A 20,899-nucleotide genomic window follows, 5' to 3' on the forward strand; every position below is an offset into this window, starting at 1 on the left:
TCAGCTGATGTATCAGTACTCTTCCATGTTGAACACCACTTGGAAGAAGCACTGAGAGTAGCAAGGACACAGAATGTACTCTGGGGGACTTCAATGTGGCTCTACTACTGGCCGAGTCCTGAAGGACATAGCTGCCTGCGACAGGTGGTGAGAGAACCAACACGAGGGAAAAACCTACTTGACCTCGGCCTCACCAATCTACCTTTCGCAGGTGCATCTGTCCATGACGGTATTGGTAGCGGTAGCAGTGACCACCGCACATTCATTGTGGAGATGAAGTCCCATCTTCACACTGAGGACATCCTCCATCATGTTGTGTGGCACTACCACCGTGCTAAATGGGATAGATTCAGAACAGATCTAGCAGCTCAAAACTGGGCATCCATGAGGCTCTGTGGGACATCAGCAGAATTGTATTCCACCACAATCTGTAACCTCATGGCCCGGCATATCCCCCACTCTAACATTACCATCAAGCCAAGGGACCAACCCTGGTTCAATAAGGAGTGTAGAAGAGCATGCCAGGAGCAGCACCAGGCATACCCAAAAGAGGTGCCAACCTGGGGAAGCTGCAACACAGGACTACATGCATGCTGAAAAGTGGAAGCAGCATGCTATAGACAGGGCTAAGCCATCCCACAATCAAAGTTCTGCAGTCCTGCCACATCCAGTTGTGAATGGTGGTGGACCATTAAACAACTCCATGAATATCCCCATCCTCAATGATGATGGAGCCCAGTGCGTGAGTGCAAAAGACAAAGCTGAAGTCTTTGCAACCATCTTCAACCAGAAGTGCCAAATGGATGATCCATATCAGCCTCCTCCTGAGGTCCCCACCTTCACAGAAGCCAGTCTTCAGCCAAATTGATTTACTCCACGTGATATCAAGAAACGGCTGAGCACACTAGATACAGCAAAGGCTATGGGCCCCGACAACATCCCGGCTGTTGTGCTGAAGACTTGTGCTCCAGAACTAGCCGCACCTCTAGCCAAGCTGCTCCAGTGCAGCTATAACACTGGTATCTATCTGACAATATGGAAAACTGCTCAGGTATGTCCTGTCCACAAAAAGCAGGATAAATCCAATCTGGCCAATTACCACCCCATCAGTCTATTCTCAATCATCAGCAAAGTGATGGAAGGTGTCATCAACAGTGCCATCAAGCAGCACTTACTCACCAATAACCTACTCACTGATGCCCAGTTTGGGTTCCGCCAGGACCAATTGGCTCCAGACCTTATTATAGCCTTGGCCCAAACATGGACAAAGGAGCTGAATTCCAGAGGTGAGAGTGACTGCCCTTGACATCAAGGCAGCATTTGACAGAGTATGGCATCAATGGGAATCGGGGGAAAACTTTCCACTGGCTGGAGTCATACCTAGCTCAAAGGAAGATGGTGGTGGTGGTTGGAGGCCAATCATCTCAGCCCCAGGACATCATTGCAGGAGTTCTTCAGGGCAGTGTCCTAGGCCCAACCTGCTTCATCAATGACCTTCCCTCCAACATAAGGTCAGAAATAGGGATGTTCGCTTTTGACTGCACAATGTTCAGCGCCATTCACAACTCCTCAGATAATGAAGCAGTCTATGCCCGCATGCAACAAGACCTGGATGACATTTAGGCTTGGGCTGATAAGTGGCAGGTAACATTCACGCCACACAAGTGCCAGGCAATGACTATCTCCAATAAGCGAGAGTCTAAACACTGTCCCTTGACATTCAACAGCATTACCATCACCGAATCCCCCACCATCAACATCCTGGGGGTCACCACTTAACTGGACCAGCCACATAAATTACTGTGGCAACAAGACCAGGTCAGAGGCTAGGTATTCTGCAGTGAGTGTCTCACCTCCTGACTCCCCAAAGCCTTTCCAACATCTACAAGGCACAAGTAAGGAGTGTGATGGAATACCCTCCACTTACCTGGATGAGTGCACCTCCAATAACACTCAAGAAGCTCGACACCATCCAGGACAAAGCAGCCCACTTGATTGGCACCCCATCGACCACCTTAAACATTCACTCCCTCCACCACCAGCGTACCGTGGCTGCAGTGTGCACCATCTACTAAATGCACTGCAGCAACTCTCCAAGGTTTCTTCGGCAGCATCTCCCAAACCCGCAACCTCTACCACCTAGAAAGACAAGGGCAGCAGGCTCATGGGAACACCACCAACTCTAAGTTCCCCTCCAAGTCACACACCATTCTGACTTGGAAATATATCACCGTTCCTTCATCGTCGCTGGGTCAAAATCCTGGAACTCCCTCCCTAACAGCACTGTGGGAGTACCTTCGCCACACGGACTGCAGCGGTTCAAGAAGGTGGCTCACCACCACCTTCTCAAGGGCAACTAGGGATGGTCAATAAATGCTGGCCTTGCCAGCGACGCCCACATCCCATTAATTCATTTTAATAAAAGGTACCAGGAGTTCCTCAGGAATAGCATGATAAGCAGCATAACACATTGCAAAATCTGAGTGTATTGCCTGACCACAGCATAGCACACACGATAACTCTACTGAATATTGGTTCCATCAGTTGGAGATGTGGATCCTCAGCAGTAGCTGCTTGGCTCTCTCCAATCCAATCATGGATAGGGACCATATCTGGGATATATGAGCACATGTTTCCATACCCAGCCTTTCAATTACATCTTCCAGCAGCTGCTATCTCAAGACTCAGCGTTTCCTCATTTTTTTGTTTGTTCTGGGATGTGGTAATGCTGGAAAGGCTGCATTTATTGACCATTCCTAGTTGCCCTGAGAAGGTAGTTGTGGGCTTCCTTCTTCAAGCATTGTTTGTACAACTGAATGGCTTGTGAAGCCACTTCAGAGGACATTAAGAGTCAAACATGTAGTGTAAACTAGTCACCTATATACCAGACTGGATAGTGGTGACCAGTTCTCTTCCCTGAAGGACATTAGTGAACTAGTTGGGTTTTTACGACAGTGAAGTAATTATTTCTGGTGCTAACTCACCAGCAATAGATCAGAAATCTCACTTCAATGTGGCGATAGGACCTACGCAGGTCAGCTTGCATTATGCTAACCATCTTGATATACTACAAGTCAAAATCCAGTGCTACATACCAAACTTATTCAACAGTAACTGATTAATCCAGGTTCTCATGTGAGGGGCTCTTATGATACTCTGTGGCAAATTGGTGTTGAGTGCCGTCCTCCCTTTCTGCAACTGCTCTTTTTCTTGTTGCCAGAAATCCACCTCACAACTTGATCCTGGATCTCATATTTAAGACAGAGGACGCCCTCCTGTTGCATGTATAGGTGTGCTGAACCATAAAGAGGAGATGCACAAGATACATGTTTTATATGCCATAAGCTTAAGCTGCATTGAGATTTTTGGCCTTTACCAATATGGTGGGCAGTGCAGTTCCAGCTCATGAGAGTGTGCTTCCTGCCTGCCATATTGGAGGCTTAGGAGACTGCTTAGTGCACGAAAGATGGGTGTTCTGCGGCCTAATCTCTAGGTCAATGCTTTCAGAAATGTCTCGGCTCTCCCAGTTCGTCCCTTATGACCCATCCAACACATCATTGATGAAGACACTGAAAAAGATAGGTGACAGTGGACATCTCATGTCACTCCCCTTTTGCCAGAGATAAGTTTAGTGACTCTTTAATCTACCCTTACATGGATGTTGGAGCTGCATTACACATCTCTGATAAAATCCAAGATTTGGCCATGCACGCCCATAGCTTGTAGCTTCTTCACAAGGGTGAAATATAACATGAAAAGTAATGTAAGTGTGTTTTCCAGAGTCTTGTATAAACCTGTCCTCACAAAAGCAGAATTCAAGGAAAAAAGATATCAGCATATTACATAGTGCTACTCCATGTAAGAGATACCACAAGATTTCTACCCCAAGTCCCAAAGGATTGACCTAAGTATTTTTACACTGGTTAATACAGATAGCAATTTAGCTACCAAAATAGCAAATAATAACTGAACTTTGGAAAGCACAATGGAAACTAGAATAAGTATTTGGAGTTGCTCTGGGTTTTGTAGGACATGCACAGTCCATGCTGGAAAATCTCATTCAAGGAGAGTAATACATTCAAGCAATGGCTTAAAAATGATTTGTAGCGAGTGCAAATTAACATAAGGCAGCTGGTAAACACGATCATATATAGAGTACTAAACACCTATGTTAAATTACAGTATCTTATAAAAAAAAGTTGTGTCTTTCGTGGATCTCTAATATAACGACACTGCATTTTTACATAAACTATACCATGTGGTAGGGACAAAAGTGGGAACTCCCGACTCTGCATTCAAAGCTCTAATCACTTATCTACTGAACCTGCAGTCAAGCAAAGTTGGAGGTACCCAAACCTGCCTGGGTCTGCTTGACTCAGAAGATACCATAGGGTGAATGACAAACCCTTGTAGCTATTACCTCAACTGGTACAGAGATGCAGAAAAATCACAAGAATCCAGCATCAACAACACTCTGAAGCGTCTTTCAATGACACCAATGCCAAATTCACTGAACAGCCACTAGGAATAAATAATAGATAAATACACACAAAATAAAATGACCTCATTACATTGAAATACTGCATTACATCACTAGGGAGACCCTGACCAGTGATTTACAGAGGATGGAGGCCTACTTCTGCTGATGGCGACTTCGGCCAAACCCGCAAAAGATCGTCACCTCGACACCCACCTCAATACCTATCAAGCATGCCAAACTTTGAAAGTCTCCTTTTGTGGCACAGAAGTAAACCATGCCAAAAACTCCTCCTATTTAGGAGTCACGCTTGATTGCACCCGGTCATATAGGCAACATCTTCAGAACCTTGGGAAGAAACTAAGGAGAAGGGTCAACTTGATCCAGAAACTTGCCGGATCCACATGGGGAGCAGACGCTCAAACACTCCGTACAGCAGCACTCGCCCTGGTGTACTCTACAGTGGAGTACTGCTCTCCAGCATGGTTATCAAGTCCACATGTCAAATCCATTGATGTCCAGCTGAATTCTACTATGAGAATTATCACTGGTATGCTTTTACCGACACCAACACCTTGGCTGCCCATGCTTGCAAACATCGCACCACCACACCTATGCCACGAACATGCAGTCTCCAGAGAATACAACCACCACACCAGCAAAGACATGCCAATCCAGGACGACTTGAACAACCTACCACCAACCCATCTCAAATCTAGAAGGCCATTTTGGACCATCACCGAAGCCCTTCAGCGATCTTCCTTCAACCTTGATGACCGATGATGAAATGCTTGGAAGAACTGTGACATATGGAATGGATTCCTTGTAGAGGACCCCACAGTACAACCTGAAGGATCAAACCTTCCTCGCAAACAGTGGACAACCATCAACCCCCTCAGAACTGGTCATGGTAGATGCTGCCACCTTCTCCATAAATGGAAGATTAAAGCATCCCCATCATGCGACTGTGGAGCAACTAATCAGACCCTGGAGCACATCATTGAGCACTGCCCTCGGAGGAAATTCGCAGGCAGCCTACAAGATATCCACGCTGTTACACTGGAAGCTTTGGCCTGGATATCTGACTTAGATAGACATCTGATTTGCTTTGCTACTACCATACGAAAGAAGAAGACTTGCACTAGTTGTCATCATGATGACAGACAGCTCTTTTAGAGAGGAGTGGCAGAAAAGCCAATTTTTGAACATGTTTCCCATGAAGGCAAGGCCTTTTTAATATTGTCATACTGTGTTCTGCACGTGCAACTCTGTGCCAAACCCCAATCATTCGGTTTAGTTTCATGTGCCTGTGGAATTACTCACACGCAAACCCAATAATTCCTAACTCAGGACAGTCATCCTTCATTTAAATACACAAGAGCTTTGTGATCAGGCCACTAACTAAACCCACACCTTCTGCATTTTTTGGTACTCTCACTTTGCTGCATGCAATAGAAAACACCACAGACAAATACATTTAACAGATTTATAAAAGATTAATAAATCAGTTGTGTTAACTCTGGTTTTGACTGTAGTCTGATACACAAATTCTGCAGGCATGATGAGCTTGAAAGAGGTATTAAATACAAAAATACGATTATAACATTACAGCATAACAGCATTACATCACAATGAAACATCAGACTTTGATCACAATACCAACTTCCATCTATTTACATCTCATCACCTCAAACATTTCTTTGTGAAGAACCACTGAATTGCAATTCATTCTGTTACTGTTTTTAGAGATGTGTAGTGTAAATTCTATAAATCATAGCGACTTAGCAAGAGTTATATTGGCCTGTCAGCTGCATTACAGCTTTCTACACAGACTGTCTGTACCAAGGAACTCTCCCAGAAATTCAACATAAATAGCCTTTACAAAACGCTTTAAAACCTGTGTTTTTCGTTGTATAATACATACAATGCATAATTTCTTTTCAAAACAAGCAGTTTTCCTGTACACAGTTCAGCAATTGTCTGATCTCTGAAAGATTGATCCCCATAACCAAGTGACAGCTTCTAATATGCAAAGTTGCAATGTATTAATATAATCGCCCGCGGCATCTTGCTTTGCTAAAAAAAATTCAATCATTTCCCCCCCCCCCCGATATAGTGTTAGCTTCTGCCTTGCAGAAAGCCGAGACTATAATGTTCCACACACCTAGGCATCTAGCTTAGGTCCAAGTTCATGAATCTGGTTAAAACCCCAAAATCTGTTTCACACTTAAAAGTCCTGTAATCCTTTCCCATCCAGAGATTTCCCAACAACCGCCGCCCGCCCCGCCCCACCCCCCCCCCCCCCCCCACCCCTCCCTTTTCTCCTGAAGATGCTGACCCATGCAGAGGTAGTTCCACAAGTTTGGAACCTCAACCCTCTGATACCTCACCCAGGTGGCTATTTGGTATGTGTGACTGTTGGCAGTGAGAGATCACCAGACATCCCATGTGCCTATTTGTAGTGCTCTACTGCCGGCCCAAGCTGCGATCAGCTAGTCGAGTAATTGAATCTGGGGCCTGCCTGGTCTGTACAGCTCAATACCACATTGGGCAGCATTGTCACACACTAAGTGACAGGGGAGCTACCACCCTGAGATTAGTGAAAGGAACTCATTGCTTTTTTTTTACTGTTTTAGTGGCAATCTTGGGATTAGTGAATAAATTGACTTCACCGTTACATTACACAACTGTTATCAGCCAGTCACAGCTTCAGGAGAAGAAACTTAACAGAAAGAATATATAACTATATGTGCAGTGATAAATTGTCCCAGAATCGATGGAAACTGCAGTGGTTAAGGAACCGTGACTTCCAGGAGACGATTATTTTTCCTCTTGCATGCAGGGAGGTTGCCATTTTTCTGCGCCCCCTGAATAAACTTCACACAGACTTTATCGTGATTGAACTGAACCAGAAACCTAAAAAACAAAACATAGCAAAGCGTTTATTACTGCCTAATATAAACTTGAGAAGTCAGCTTCTTGCTGAACACTACGCACATGTTAATTCAGAATCCTAACACGGAGCGCTACTTCATTGCAAACAGGTAGAGCCCAACATGCACAGTTTTTCAAATGGATCATATGCTCTGTACACATAAAGCACAGGGTCCCCCCCCCCCCCCCATTCTACACTTAAAAAAAATAATTGCATTCCCGTCGTCCTAGGTATAATAGTTGTATTTTCACAAGAGTGCGCTTACGATTAAGCAATTACAGCACCTCCACCCTTGTTGGGAAATTGCCAATGAAAACCCCAATGCCTCATCCTGCATTAACAAAGTTAGCATTACAATGGATTAATCACCCCACATTAAATGTGATGGTCTGTGTAAAAGCTGACTTGATCTTGGTCACATGCCCTTCAACCTCTTAAAGGTTTAATGTGAAGCTCAATGTGGGCAGCATACCCAAAACCTGTAGTGAGTGATAGGAACAATACAGAACAGTCAGTGACTGTGTGCAGCAAAGGCACAAAGTGAAATGCCCAGTGCTCCATGAAATATACACCAATTGAAGTATGCTCAATCGGTTTAGGAAATAAGAAAGTTGGCCCTTATAGCAGTCCACCTCTTGACCAACAAAGCAATGAAATATAGTGCCTAAAAAATGGAGGAGCAGGATATGGGCTCACCCTCCTGATTCCTGCACAGCAAGCTTGGCCACGCCAACAGGGAGAGGCACAGATCAGAGGCCAGACACTTCCTCAAAGGGAAGGCCTGGCATTAAAAAAGCAAGTCACCTTGCTCTTGCGTACTTTCTAATATCCAAACTGAGTGGCATTAGGTGAGGCTTTGAGATAACTGCAGTGTAAAAACAATGTAAACACATGGGTAGGATTTTCTCAATGACTATTTGGCATCGTCTTTAGGATTCCCGTACCATTTATGGTCTCCCAAAACTTGCTTACGCCTGAGTGACCACTTACTATAAATGTTCCATTATTCTACTGAATTGTTAATGGATAAATAAACATGGTCTCAAAAGGTTTCTACTGGATGCAAGTCAACTGCCACTTAAATGGCACACACATGTGATCCGCAGAAAAATAGCTGAAAATGTTCAGATGTGGCCTTGCCTGAGACCATAAGCCTAGCTGTGAAAGAATGCAAGTACCTGCATCCTATTCTCTGAATAACCATTAAACCATACCTAATACACTGACTTTCCCACTTGTCTCATTCTGCCTTACATTTAATTAGTTTAATTATACATTTTTTCCCTCTCTAAAGCTTTTAATAAAAAGTATAAGTAAATTCTTCCGCCCCTTAACTATGCTCTTATCACAAAACCCAACTTTACTGGTAGTAACAGTGAATGGTGCTGGATTCACAAACATTTATGTCAATAGACACTAACCACCCCACACACAACCAACCTAACCTGTCCTCTTGTGGATGGTGTTTATAACATTAAAATATTAGAATATCCATCAAGAGGACTTGATATCCTGTGGCAATTGTATTCTTCAGAACACGAGAGCACCTGTGGGCTACATACTCACAGTTTTACATCCCCCCTACCCCCCCTCACAGCAGGCCAGGTACTTTGCCATGGGTGGGGCCTCTGAAAATCTAACTCAAGTAAATTGTTTATTTCTTTAAAAAGATGAACTGTTTCAAAAACATTTTTTTTAAACCATGTTCTACTGGGATCCTATTGCCCTAAGGAGTTAAATTGAGGTCAAAGTCACCCTGCTTTATCCAACTGAGATCACATTTTTAAGTGGCAGCAGAGGTAAGACTAAGTTCCTGCTGGTCTGCAGGTTACAAGAATGGTGACTAAAATGTTGCCAGAAATGAACAGCCAGGACTAAGCAGTGTTAACAATTAAGTAGTGCCTCTTCCTTTTCCCAAGCTCTAGTGGCCGTTCCGTACCATTAGGGAAATGGTGGAGGTGGGGGGGGGGGGGGGGGGGGGGGGGGGGAAGATGAACCTAGCAGTAGGAACTTCTACCATTACCAGCAGATGGAAAGTCAAAGAGTGGATACCATAGCTTCACTCTGTTACTTTTAAGCATGCAGAGCTTACTTACTTAAAGGAAAATGACTGGTTAAGGTGCTGCGTATGATCCTTCAGATAGGAACACAGGAACAGGAGTAGACCATTCAATCCCTCAAGCCTGTTCCGCCATTCAATGAGGTCATGGCTGATCTGTATCTTAACTTCATTTACCCAGCTTGGTTCTGTAACCCTTAATATCCTTGTCTAACAAAAATCTATCAATCTCATTTTAGAAATTTTTAATTGACTTAGCCGCAACAGCATTTTAGGGAGAGTTCCAGATTTCCACTGCCCTTCGTCTGAAGAAGTGCTTCCTGACATCACCCCTGAACAGCCCAGCTCTAATTTTAAGGTTGTCCCCTTTGATCTATCTACCCTATCAAATCCTTTAATCATCTTAAACACCTTAATTAGATCACCCCAAAAGCTTCTATACTCAAGGGAATACAAGCCTAGTCTAGGCAACCTGTGCTCATAATTTAACCCTTTTAACCCTGGTATCATTCTGGTGAATCTGTGCAGCACACTCTCCAAGGCCAATATATCTTTCCTGAGGTGTGGTGCCCAGAACTGAACGCACATTACGACAAAGGGTTGTACGCAAAGGGTTAACCCTCCATCCACCCTCAGATCTTGAGCAACTTTGTGTACATTTCCAGCATTTTAAACGGATTTGCAACATTCATGGTTTTTAATTTTCTTAAAAAAAAATCAGAACTTACTCATTGTTTATCTCAACATTTATCTTCTGATTGGTTTTGAAGAATATTGTGCGATAAAGCTTGGTAATAATCTCAATTAAGCGGTCACTGGTGAAAAGAAAATCGCCCTTAGCAGCAGCTGTGGAACCCTATGATAAAAAGATTGGTGGAATTAGTGTTCCTGCATGTATTACATGATGTAGTAATTCACCATCATCAGGGTCTGAACTCTAGACATGAGCCAGTACACTATTGCGCTCAACTCTGAGATTTCAGCTCGAATCCAATCCAAACTGTTAGGATGAAAGCCTTCTCGCTCTGCTGGTTGCAAGAGTCCTCCCCACATGAAATGAGCAGTGGCCCCAGGTTCATAGCACAATTTGTCCATAATTTGCTGCAGATTGATGTTTAGGAAACGGAAAAAGTCACAGTGGTGAAGGGCACTCTTTTCGGGCTGGAATTAACGTTTGCCGGTGAAACAAAGTCACGTGACCTGGGAATATTAAATGCCAAAAATGGAAAAGTGTTCCATTCTTCACTTTACTGAGCTTTAATTTAAAAAAAGCCTCACGATTTATATAAAATATTAACACAATGCAGGTCAGTCCTGTGGAAAGAGTAGCAACTTTTAGTATTGCAATATCTTTTCCTGTCACTAGAAGGAGCTCACATATAACCATATCTCAATGAAAGCCTCGCATTTATATAACATCTTTCACAACCTCAGGACATCAGGCTTTACAGCCAATTAAGTACTTTTGAAGTTTAGTCACTGTAGTAATGTAGGAAACACGGCAGCCAATTTGCACACAGCAAGCTCCCACAAACAGCAATGTGATGATGAACAGATAATGTGTGTTTTTTTTTTAAAGTGATGTTGACTGAGGGATAAATATTGGCCAGGACACCAGGGAGAACAGACGGGGCCTTGCTTTAATGTCACATCTGAAAGATGGCACCTCTGACAGTGCAGCACTCCACTGGAGTGTCAGCCTAGATTTTTGTGCTCAAGTCTCTGGAGTGGAACTTGAAGCCACAACCTTCTGACTCAGAGGCGAGAGTGCTACCCACTGAGCCACTGGCTGACAAACATGAAACTAGTAACAAACATGGGACTCCAACATTACAACCCTGACTTTAACTCGGGGTGCAAGTGCAACATGGAGTGCGGCTTGGAGGCCCACACAGTGCAAGGCTAGGATATTTTAACACCTGAGCCATATTTTCATTTTTTAAATCAGCTCAAAGCCAGTGGGAATGATGCAATGGCTGGCAGGTGAAAGCGGAAAAGGGTGCGGCATCAGGCCATGGGAAGGAAAAGGGAAGCCGGAGATCAGGAGGCCATAAATTCCACGTAGGGCCTGGACCACCTCTCCTGCTCCTCCTGGCCCAGAAGGAAACCTGATAATCTTTTTAAAACGTCATTTATCTCAGCCGCTTCTGGCCTTGGATTCAATTTGCAGCAGCTTTTCCCCGACACTGGCTGTTACTCATGCGGCCTGGGGTTAGAATAGTGTCGAGGTCCAAATGATGTTATCGGACCCCGACATTTGAATGTTTGTGAGGCCCTTGCTTGATGAAGGCTTCACATGCCTCCTGTAACCCAGAAGTAAAAATCCTGGCCGGTGAGAGTGCCGCGCAAATGCGGAGATAAGGGGGTTAAAATCAGAGCTTACAATACTGAACCAACAGGATAGACATTCTGTTGGAGTTACACCAGTTTCCTGTCCTAACTCCAGCAAGTGTGGAGCTGTTCCACCTTTGCCCATAGCCCACCTCCACTTCTGGGATACTCAGCCAGAAGTGATGGGATGGTGAATACGTTTGCCCTAATATGGGCAGGTGTATTCAAATGACATATACACAACAGAAAAATCACGTGACCCATTTCCCGTCATTAATTCCATAGCTGTACTGGCTGCTGGGAACGCTAGTGTACAGTTTGCTAACAACTCCCCCCCCCCCTCCCCGCAATATAGTATAATCAATCAGGTTACTTAAAATTAAAAATTAAATATATTATTCAACAGCCCAAGAGCTGCAGCAGTGATTTTCCTCCCTCCCATGAGAAGTGCTCTCTGACACAAACGGGAAACCAATGAAAATTATTCAAATGAGGTCAGCTCAAGTAAATACGAGAGGCTCAAAGCATAACCTGCCAACCTTGCATCACATTTCTGGTAAAGCGGAAAATCCCGGCAAATCCAAGGACATGGATGTTTTGATAACAAGTCCTGGACGAATACAATTTTGAACATTAAAATAGATTCTAATTTGACCGTATGTAGTAGACAAGTTTGGAACAATGCTCGAAAAGTCATGGGCTGTAACAGGATGCTGGTAAATAAAGAGGTGTACATATTACCCGGAACAAGGCCACAGTAAACTAAGCTGGATTTATTAAATCTGCTGGATTTCCATTCTGCACAAGTCAACAATCCGAAAGGATATTACTAATGTCTTTCAGAAAAGTTGTACTTAATTCTGTATATTTAAAATAGCGGCTGATATACATTAACCTTTAACTGGCACAAACTTAGATTGAACAAACTTCGCTCTGGATAGCACTGACCTGCATTTCTGTTTGCACTGCTTCTTTTTGTTTAAAGAACATTTCATAATTATGCAGCACTTTGCAAACTAAATGAATGTAACTCAGGGAGAATTATAACTAAGTTAAAGTGTCAGACCAAAGCTGTATTCAGCAATAGCTTCACACCCACCAGAACTCGACAGTGAAAGGTTAATGGTGTACTAATGTTCACATTCAGTCAGCAGCTTTTTATGCCAAGGGACTTTTGGATAGTTGTCTCTTGAATTACAGCATCATTCTGAGGTCTTGAACCATCCTCAGTAGCCAAGTCTCTTTATAAAGTTCCCAGAGCGGATGGCAGAAACAACACATTCTTATTAAAGATGATTTGAGGTTAAAGTTATATCCTGTAACAGTTTAATCTAACAATAGGGAAATTCCCGTTAATTACTTTTGAGGATGAGAGAGAAATGTGAACATTTTTCTTATATCCAGTTTTACCTGTGTTTTTCCCGTAATTTTCTCTCCTCCTTTTCTAAAGATGCTGACCCATAGTGGGATGTGGCTTCTCATCCATGTGGTTAATCTTCATGGCAGAGCCTGGATAGCCAGTGATAGCACCTTATCAAACTGTGGGGAGCATGAGCCAAGCCTGATCCTGTCCTCAATATGCATCAGCCTTGGCTCAGTTGTAGCACTTTCGTCCAAGGTTGTGGATTCAAGTCCCACTTCAGAGATTTGAGCAAAACGTCTATGCTGACACTTCAGCTCAGTACTGAGGGAGTGCTGCACCGTTGGAGGTGTCATCTTTTCGACGGACGTAAAAGATCCCTCAACAATATTCAAAGAAGAGCAAGGGACTTAACCCTCAATCAACACCATTAAAACAGATTATTTGCTCATTTATTTTTGTGGGAACATGTGTGCAAATTGGCTGCCACAACATTACAACAGTGACTACACTTCAAATGTAGTTCATTGGCTGTAAAGCGCTTTGGGACCTCCAGAGATCATGAATGGCGCTATATAAATGCAAGTCTTCCTTACATCCACTTAACAGCAATGGTCTGGTTAGCAATAAGCGGCAGGAATCCTTGACCAACTGAAAGCAGCTAACCCAATTCAAGAGATAGATCCTGCGGCCTTCTTGGCCTGAATGGCTTCATACCACACCAGTGACGTAACTCTAACTAATCAGAGGAGTTCGGGGGTTCTTTGGAAATTAATTTGGGAGTAGTGTTGCCACCTGACAGGGTTTTCCACTAGCCAAAGCAGATTTTTGAAATTGGCAATTTTATCTGGCAATACTGTGGCCACGTCTTTAATATTGAAGATTTCCCCTCGTACAATATTAAAAAAGAGTCACTGCACTGCATGGCTGGATATAACTGGCAACCAGTGACAATTTGCCTCTGGCTGGGCCAGAGGAAAACCAGCCAGATGGCATCCCTACTGGATAAGGCCTCATGCCAGAGAGTAAATTATACATTGTGCATCAGATGGCGTAGACTTAATGGGTTGAATACCCATTTCTTAGTACACACCTCCCCAAATATGCAGTTAAGTGAGTAAATGATTGGATTCAAACAGCCCATCATATGAAAAGACTTAAAAGAACATGGTATGCATTGGCCCATAATTTGCAGTCAGCGGTGAAGCAAAGGCGTTCGCCGTTGGCCCCGAAGAAAGCTGCCCACAAAGATCTTGCGATCTCTATGGTGAGAAGTTTGGCTTTTTTGACGTTCAATTGAGATCAGTGTAGTATAGTGGGGAATTCCATAGTGCGAGCTCCTGTGATGTCAACAAGCTGTCTAAGCAGCCAATCACAATGCAGAATTCTCACAGACTGGGAACCAGGAAGTGATCAAGTTGTTTTTATTCTGACTTTTTAAAAATGTTAGAGAGCAAAACAAAGATTGGGGTTCTCACATGGGGAAACGGTAAACCTGAAATAAATATGAACAAACTTTTTTTAAAATGGCATTTTTGTTTAAAGTTTCTTAAAAACTGTAATTTTTATTATAATGGATAAATTTGACACTCCATAAAATTAAAGTTAATTTTTCAGGGCCATAACATTTGTTTAGCAGTCAGTACACTGTTAAAACCCCAGTTATACCTATTCCAAAAAGGTCTAACTTTTAATGGGGTTGTGGCGACACGCCACCACTGGACATAATCCGCTCACGGCGGCACAGACAGACTAAGCAGACGCCCCCAGCCGGGGGCCCTTTCCTCCAGCAACTTGTTTCCCGCAGGGACAGGCTGCCGGGAGCACTTCCTGTCTGGGAAGTATTTAAGTGGGTGCGCGGGCTTTTCTAGTTCCTGTTTTTCATGTGGTTGGAATAAAGCAGTTGTGTGTTCAATAGCTCTGGTCTCGGCTCCCACGTTTGCTGCGGTATCTCAACAGGGTATTTAACAGCGATATTACTGTGGAAAAGCCCAAGTTTTCATCAGTTTCGCTGATTTCTGGTCTGGGTGGGGGTGGGGGTGGTGGGGGGTGCGGGTGTGTACAGCACAGCCAGTGTCGGAGCATTGAATGACTGACTGCAACTTCAGGATTTCCGCGTTCGGATGCGCATGTGCTACATCCTGAAGTTGCGGTCAGTTCGTTCGCTGTTGTTACCAGGTATAATTACTATTTGTCTTCACCAAATAAATTAAATGCCTCAGCTAACACACTCCGCCAAAGTAGGTACAGGAAACTCGTTCGTATCCGGCACCGACGGGACCGGGATGGTGCTGGTTGATTAAAAATTCTGGATAACGGAAAGGTATATCTACCGAGGCTATTTTTAACAAACAAAACTAAAAAAATATCGGCAGCGCGGGACAGTCAGACTCCGGTTATTGAGGTGTTCGGATCAGAAGAGACATCCGACAGCGCCAAGAAGCCGAGTAGTAGCAGTTTGGAGAACTACCCCCCCTGACTAACTCGGCCACCGCGGGAGACTCAGACTCAGCAACATTTCCGGTTATTGAGGTGTTCGGATCGGAAGAGACTTCCGACAGTGCCAAGAAGCCGAGTAGCGGCAGTTTGGAGAACTATCCCCACTGACTAACTCAGCCACCGTGGGAGACTCGGACTCGGACACATTTCCGGTTATTGAGGTGTTGTTTTTGGAGTATGAATTTTGCCGGTTATTAGAGAATTCTGGATATTTAGGAGCCGTTTAAACGAGAGTTTCCTGTACCAGTGCTCAGTAAACCCACAGCTTGCTTTCCATCACAGTTGGAAGTTTGTGTATTGTTGTCAGTTGTAATCCAAACAATGCAGGCTTTTAAAGCTCTTGATTGTTATTTCCCAGTCAAAGTTGAGCATTTTCCCTTCCATAAGGCAATTGATGTTAGCGATGCTTCAATATAAGTGGAGCTTGATTTTTTTCTTTCTAATAACTGAGGTATGAATCGTTCCTCAGTCACTAGCTAGAAAGTGGATTAGCAAGATATCAATTAGAATCATAGGAACAGGAGTAGGCCATTCAATCCCTCAAGCCTGTCCTGCCAATCAATGAGATCATGGCTGATCTGATTATCCTTGCTCTGTCAATTACTCAGTGGATATTATCTAGACCCTGGATTTGTTGTTACCTTAAAGTTTCTATTATATTCTGTTTCAGTTTTTCAATATTCTGTCTAAGCATTTGTGTCCCAGAATGGTAATATCGAAATGACCTTTGGACTTTTAATGTTTTTTAAATTTGTTTTTATGGGATGTGGGCGTCGCTGGCAAGGCCAGCATTTATTGCCCATCCCCAATTGCCCTTGAGAAGGTGCTGGTTAGCCACCTTCTTGAACTGCTGCAGTCCGTGTGGCGAAGGTACTCCCACAGTGCTGTTAGGTAGAGAGTTCCAGGATTTTGACCCAGCGACGATGAAGGATCGGTGATATACTTCTAAGTCAGAGCGGTGCATGACTCGCAGGGGAACTTGGAGGTGGTGGTGTTCCCATGCGCCTGCTGCCCTTGTCCTTCTAGGTGGAAGAGGTTGCAGGTTTGGGAGGTGCTGCCGAAGAAGCCTTGGTGAGTTGCTGCACTGCATCTTGTAGATGGTACACACTGCAGCCACGGTACGCTGGTGGTGGAGGGAGTGAATGTTTAAGGTGGTCAATGGGGTGCCAATCAAGCAGGCTGCTTTGTCCTAGATGGTGTCGAGCTTCTTGAGTGTTGTTGGAGCTGCACACATCCACGCAAATTGATAGTATTCCATCACACTCCTTACTTGTGCCTTGTAAATGGTGGAAAGGCTTTGGGGTGTCAGGAGGTGAGACACTTTCCGCAGAATACCTAGTCTCTGACCTGCTTTTGTTGCCACAGTATTTATGTGGCTGGTCCAGTTAAGTTTCTGGTCAATGGTGACCCCCAGGATGTTGATGGTGGGGGATTTGGTGATGGTAATGATGTTGAATGTCAAGGGGAGATGGTTAGACTCTCGTTTGTTGGAGATAGTCATTGCCTGGCACTCCTGTGGTGCGAATGTTACCTGCCACTTATCAGCCCAAGCCTGAACATCGTCCAGGTCTTGTTGCATGCGGGCATGGACTGCTTCATTAGCTGAACACTGTGCAGTCATCTGCGAACATCCCTACTTCTGACCTTATGTTGGAGGGATGGTCATTGATGAAGCAGCTGAAGATGGTTGGGCCTAGGACACTGCCCTGAGGAACTCCTGCAGTGATGTCCTGGGGCTGTGATGATTGACCTTTAACCACCACAACAATCTTCCTTTGTGCTAGGTATGACTACAGCTAGTGGAACGTCCCCCCCACCCCAAGCAATTCCCCTTGACTTCAGGATGATTTTCCTACTCTTCAGTCTGGTACTAAAATACATCTATACCTCATATCCATGTGTTAAATGGGGCAATTTCTTCTCCAATTTTCTCCCAAGGACATTAACTTCTTAGGTCCCCGGGCACCAGTAAGCCTCTGGCACATTAACCAAGTGGCCCTTCTCTGGTGAACCTAGATTTCAAATATTGGTATGCTATTTGAGCATGAGCAGCATCACAGGCAAACTTGATCCTGTCCTCACTCAAGATCCCAACATCTGCACTTCCAACAGACATCACGGGATAGTGATGAGGCAATTGTAGTGCTCCCAATAGCACCCCAGGGGAGACCAACTACTTCAGTGCAAATCAAAGACCAAATCCCAGGATCTTTCTGGTCTGCATCACTGTTAAGAGTTTAAATGGTGCATATTTAATAGGGAGCTTCACACAGTTCATTTGAAAAGGAGTGGAATAAAATAAGAATATAACACCACTTAGTACTCTTCCAAACAAGGATTTAGTGGAATTTTAATGTTCCCTTTAAATACTATGTTATACAGGATGATAGTATATTCTAAATACTTTAATTTCATGGGATTTAAATGCCATGCCTTTCTAAAGTTTTAACTGGATTTTAAGTTTATTATTCTAAACGGATTGCTAAGATTTATAAAATTAGCTCAAATGAAGAGTTTCACAGTAATTCCTCAACCAACCATATCTGGGATAATTAAGTCTATGTAGCTAAGGAGAAAATAAAGATTGTGAACAACTATTCCTTCTCCTGTTAATTCTTTTTCAGCCCTACAAAATAGCAAAGAACAAGATACCTATTCCAAAACAAAAGCAAAATACTGCGGATGTTGGAAATCTGAAATAAAAAACAGAAAATGCTGGAAATACTCAGCAGGTCAGGCAGCATCTGTGGAGAGAGAAACAAAGTTAACGTTTCAGGTCGATGACCCTTCGTTAGAACGGGAAAAAGTTAACGATGTAACAGATTTTTAAGCAAGTGTTGGGGCAGGGAAAGGGAGGAGGGGAGGAAAGAACAAAAGGGAAGGTCTGTGATAGGATGGAAAGCAGGAGAGATTAAAAGACAAAAGGGATGATGGTGCAAAGCAAAAGGAGATGGTAATGGGACAAGTTAAGAAACAAAAGATGACTCTAGATGAGGTGTAAATGGCAATGGCAGGATGATCAACAGCTGCCATGTGAGAGAAAAAAGGAAAACATGCTTTAAAAGGGGGCCGAGGTTATGATCTGAAGTTGTTGAACTCGATGTCGAGTCCAGAAGGTTGTAAAGTGCCAAATAGAAAGGTGAGGTGCTGTTCCTCAAGCTTACGTTGAGCTTCATTGGAACAGTGTAAGAGGCCGAGGACGGAGAAATCAAAATGGGAGTGAAGCGGAGATTTAAAGTGACATGCGACCGGAAGCTCAGGGTCACGCTTACGGACTGAATGGAGGTGTTACACAAAGCGGTCACCGAGTCTGCATTTGGTCTCCCCAATGTAGAGGAGACTGCATCGTGAGCAGCGAATACAGTATACTAAATTGCAAGAAGTACAAGAAAATCGCTGTTTCACCTGGAAAGAGTGTTTGGGGCCCGGGACAGTGGGAAGGGAGGAGGTAAAAAGGCAGGTGTTGCATCTCCTGCGCTTGCATGGGAAGGTGCCATGGGAAGGGGTGTGGGGGGGGGGGGTACCTATTCAGCTTACTGAGACATTGCTGCTGTTATTTTACTCATTTCTGTCTTCTATAAAAACAGGCATTGCAGTGCAATTTTGCACTGAGTGCGGTTTAAACAGAGTGCTGCGAGTTGGGTGAGTAGTGGAAGGAGGAGCTCCCTTGCTTCGCCTTTGTTTTTCCTAACTTTTCACCCTGTAGGAATTGGTTCTTACTTTACACCAAGGAAAGAGTCCGGGAGCGGGAGCAGTCAAACAACAACAACTGCGAAACTGCTAAAGTGACGTCACAACCAGGGAAGGAGCTGATTGGTAATTAAGACCTGGTGAGTATTTCTACAGTCCAGTCGTTAAAGTAAAAGTAAAGTCTTTAGTTTAGATTAAGTAGTGTTTAAAGGGAAGTAAGGTCCCTAGTGTATTTAATATTCTTTAATTTAAAGGAAGTACAGGGAGTAAATTAAGGGTAGGACATGGCAGGGCAGCTCGGCAGTGTGGAGTGCTCCTTCTGTGCTATGTGGGAAGTCAGGGACACTTTAGGTGTCCAGGGCGAACACATGTGCAGGAAGTGTCTCCAGCTGCAGCTACTCAAAAGCATTTCAGAGCTGGAGCTGCGGCTGGAGTCACTGTGGAGCATCCGCGAAGCTGAGATCTTCGCGGGTAGCACATTTAATGATGTGGTCACACCGCAGGTAAAGAGTGCACAGGCAGACAGGAAATGGGTGACCACCAGACAGAGTAAAATAACTAGGAACGTAGTGCAGGAGTCCCCTGGGTCCATCTCCCTCTCCAACAGATTTTCCGTCTTGGGTACTGATGGGGGAGATGGTTTCTCAGGGGAATGCAGCAAGAGCCAAGTTCATGGCACTACGAGTGGCTCAGCTGCACAGGAGGGGAGGAAAAAGAGTGGGAGAGCAATAGTGATAGGGGATTCTATTGTAAAGGGAACAGATAGCCGTGTCTGTGGCCGCAGACGTGACTTCAGGATGGTATGTTGCCTCCCTGGTGCCAGGGTCAAGGATGTCACTGAACAGCTGCAGGGCATTCTGGAGGGGAGGGCGAACAGTCAGAGGTCATGGTTCACATTGGTACCAACGACATGGGTAGAAAGAGGGCTGAAGTCCTGCAACATGAATTTAGGGAGCTAGGTAGCAGATTAAAAAGCAGGACCTCAAAGGTTGTAATCTCTGGATTACTCCCAGTGCCATGTGCTAGTGAGTATAGGAATTGCAGGATAGAGCAGATGAATGCATGGCTAAAGAGTTGGTGCAGGAGGGAGGGCTTTAGTTTCCTGGATCACTGGGTCTCATTCTGGGGAAGGTGGGACCTGTACAAGTTGGACTGGTTGCACCTTAACCGGAACAGGAGCCTGGAAGGCAGAGCAAATATGTAACAGCACAAGGGAGTATGGCAAGGCTGGATGGCATTTATTTTAATGCAAGGAGTCTTGCGAGTAAGGCAGATGAATTGAAGGTGTTGCTGAACATATGGGAGTATGATATTGTTGCTATCAGAGACATGGTTCAGGGAGGGGCAGGACTGGCAGCTCAATATTCCGGGGTATTGAATCTTCAGGCGAGACAGAGGGGGTTGTAAAAGAGGAGGGGGTGTCGCAATATTAATCAAGGAGTCAATTACTGCTGTAAGGAGGGATGATATCTTAGCAGGTTCCTCTAATGAGGCCATATGGGTAGAACTTAAAAACAAAAAGGGGGCAAGCACTTTGCTAGGAGTGTA

General features: G+C 44.3%; 1 protein-coding gene across 6 annotated transcripts in view; it reads right to left on the reverse strand.

The window, feature by feature from the left end:
- Positions 1–5,949: 5,949 nt before the first annotated feature.
- myo1b (myosin IB) overlaps positions 5,950–20,899 on the reverse strand; it is a 397,467-nt gene continuing 382,517 nt past the window's right edge. For all 6 annotated transcript variants that reach the window (XM_085985844.1, XM_085985845.1, XM_085985847.1 and 3 more), the window contains 2 exons: positions 10,200–10,327; positions 5,950–7,393 (listed from right to left, as the gene is read on the reverse strand). In XM_085985844.1, the coding sequence (XP_085841970.1) occupies positions 7,270–7,393; positions 10,200–10,327 (252 nt within the window). In that variant the 3' untranslated portion in view covers positions 5,950–7,269. The remainder of the gene's footprint in view (positions 7,394–10,199; positions 10,328–20,899) is intronic.

This window comes from Somniosus microcephalus, chromosome 4 (genome assembly GCF_052327205.1).
Source record: "Somniosus microcephalus isolate GS21.2 chromosome 4, FLI_Smic_1.0, whole genome shotgun sequence".
Lineage (NCBI taxonomy): Eukaryota > Metazoa > Chordata > Chondrichthyes > Squaliformes > Somniosidae > Somniosus > Somniosus microcephalus.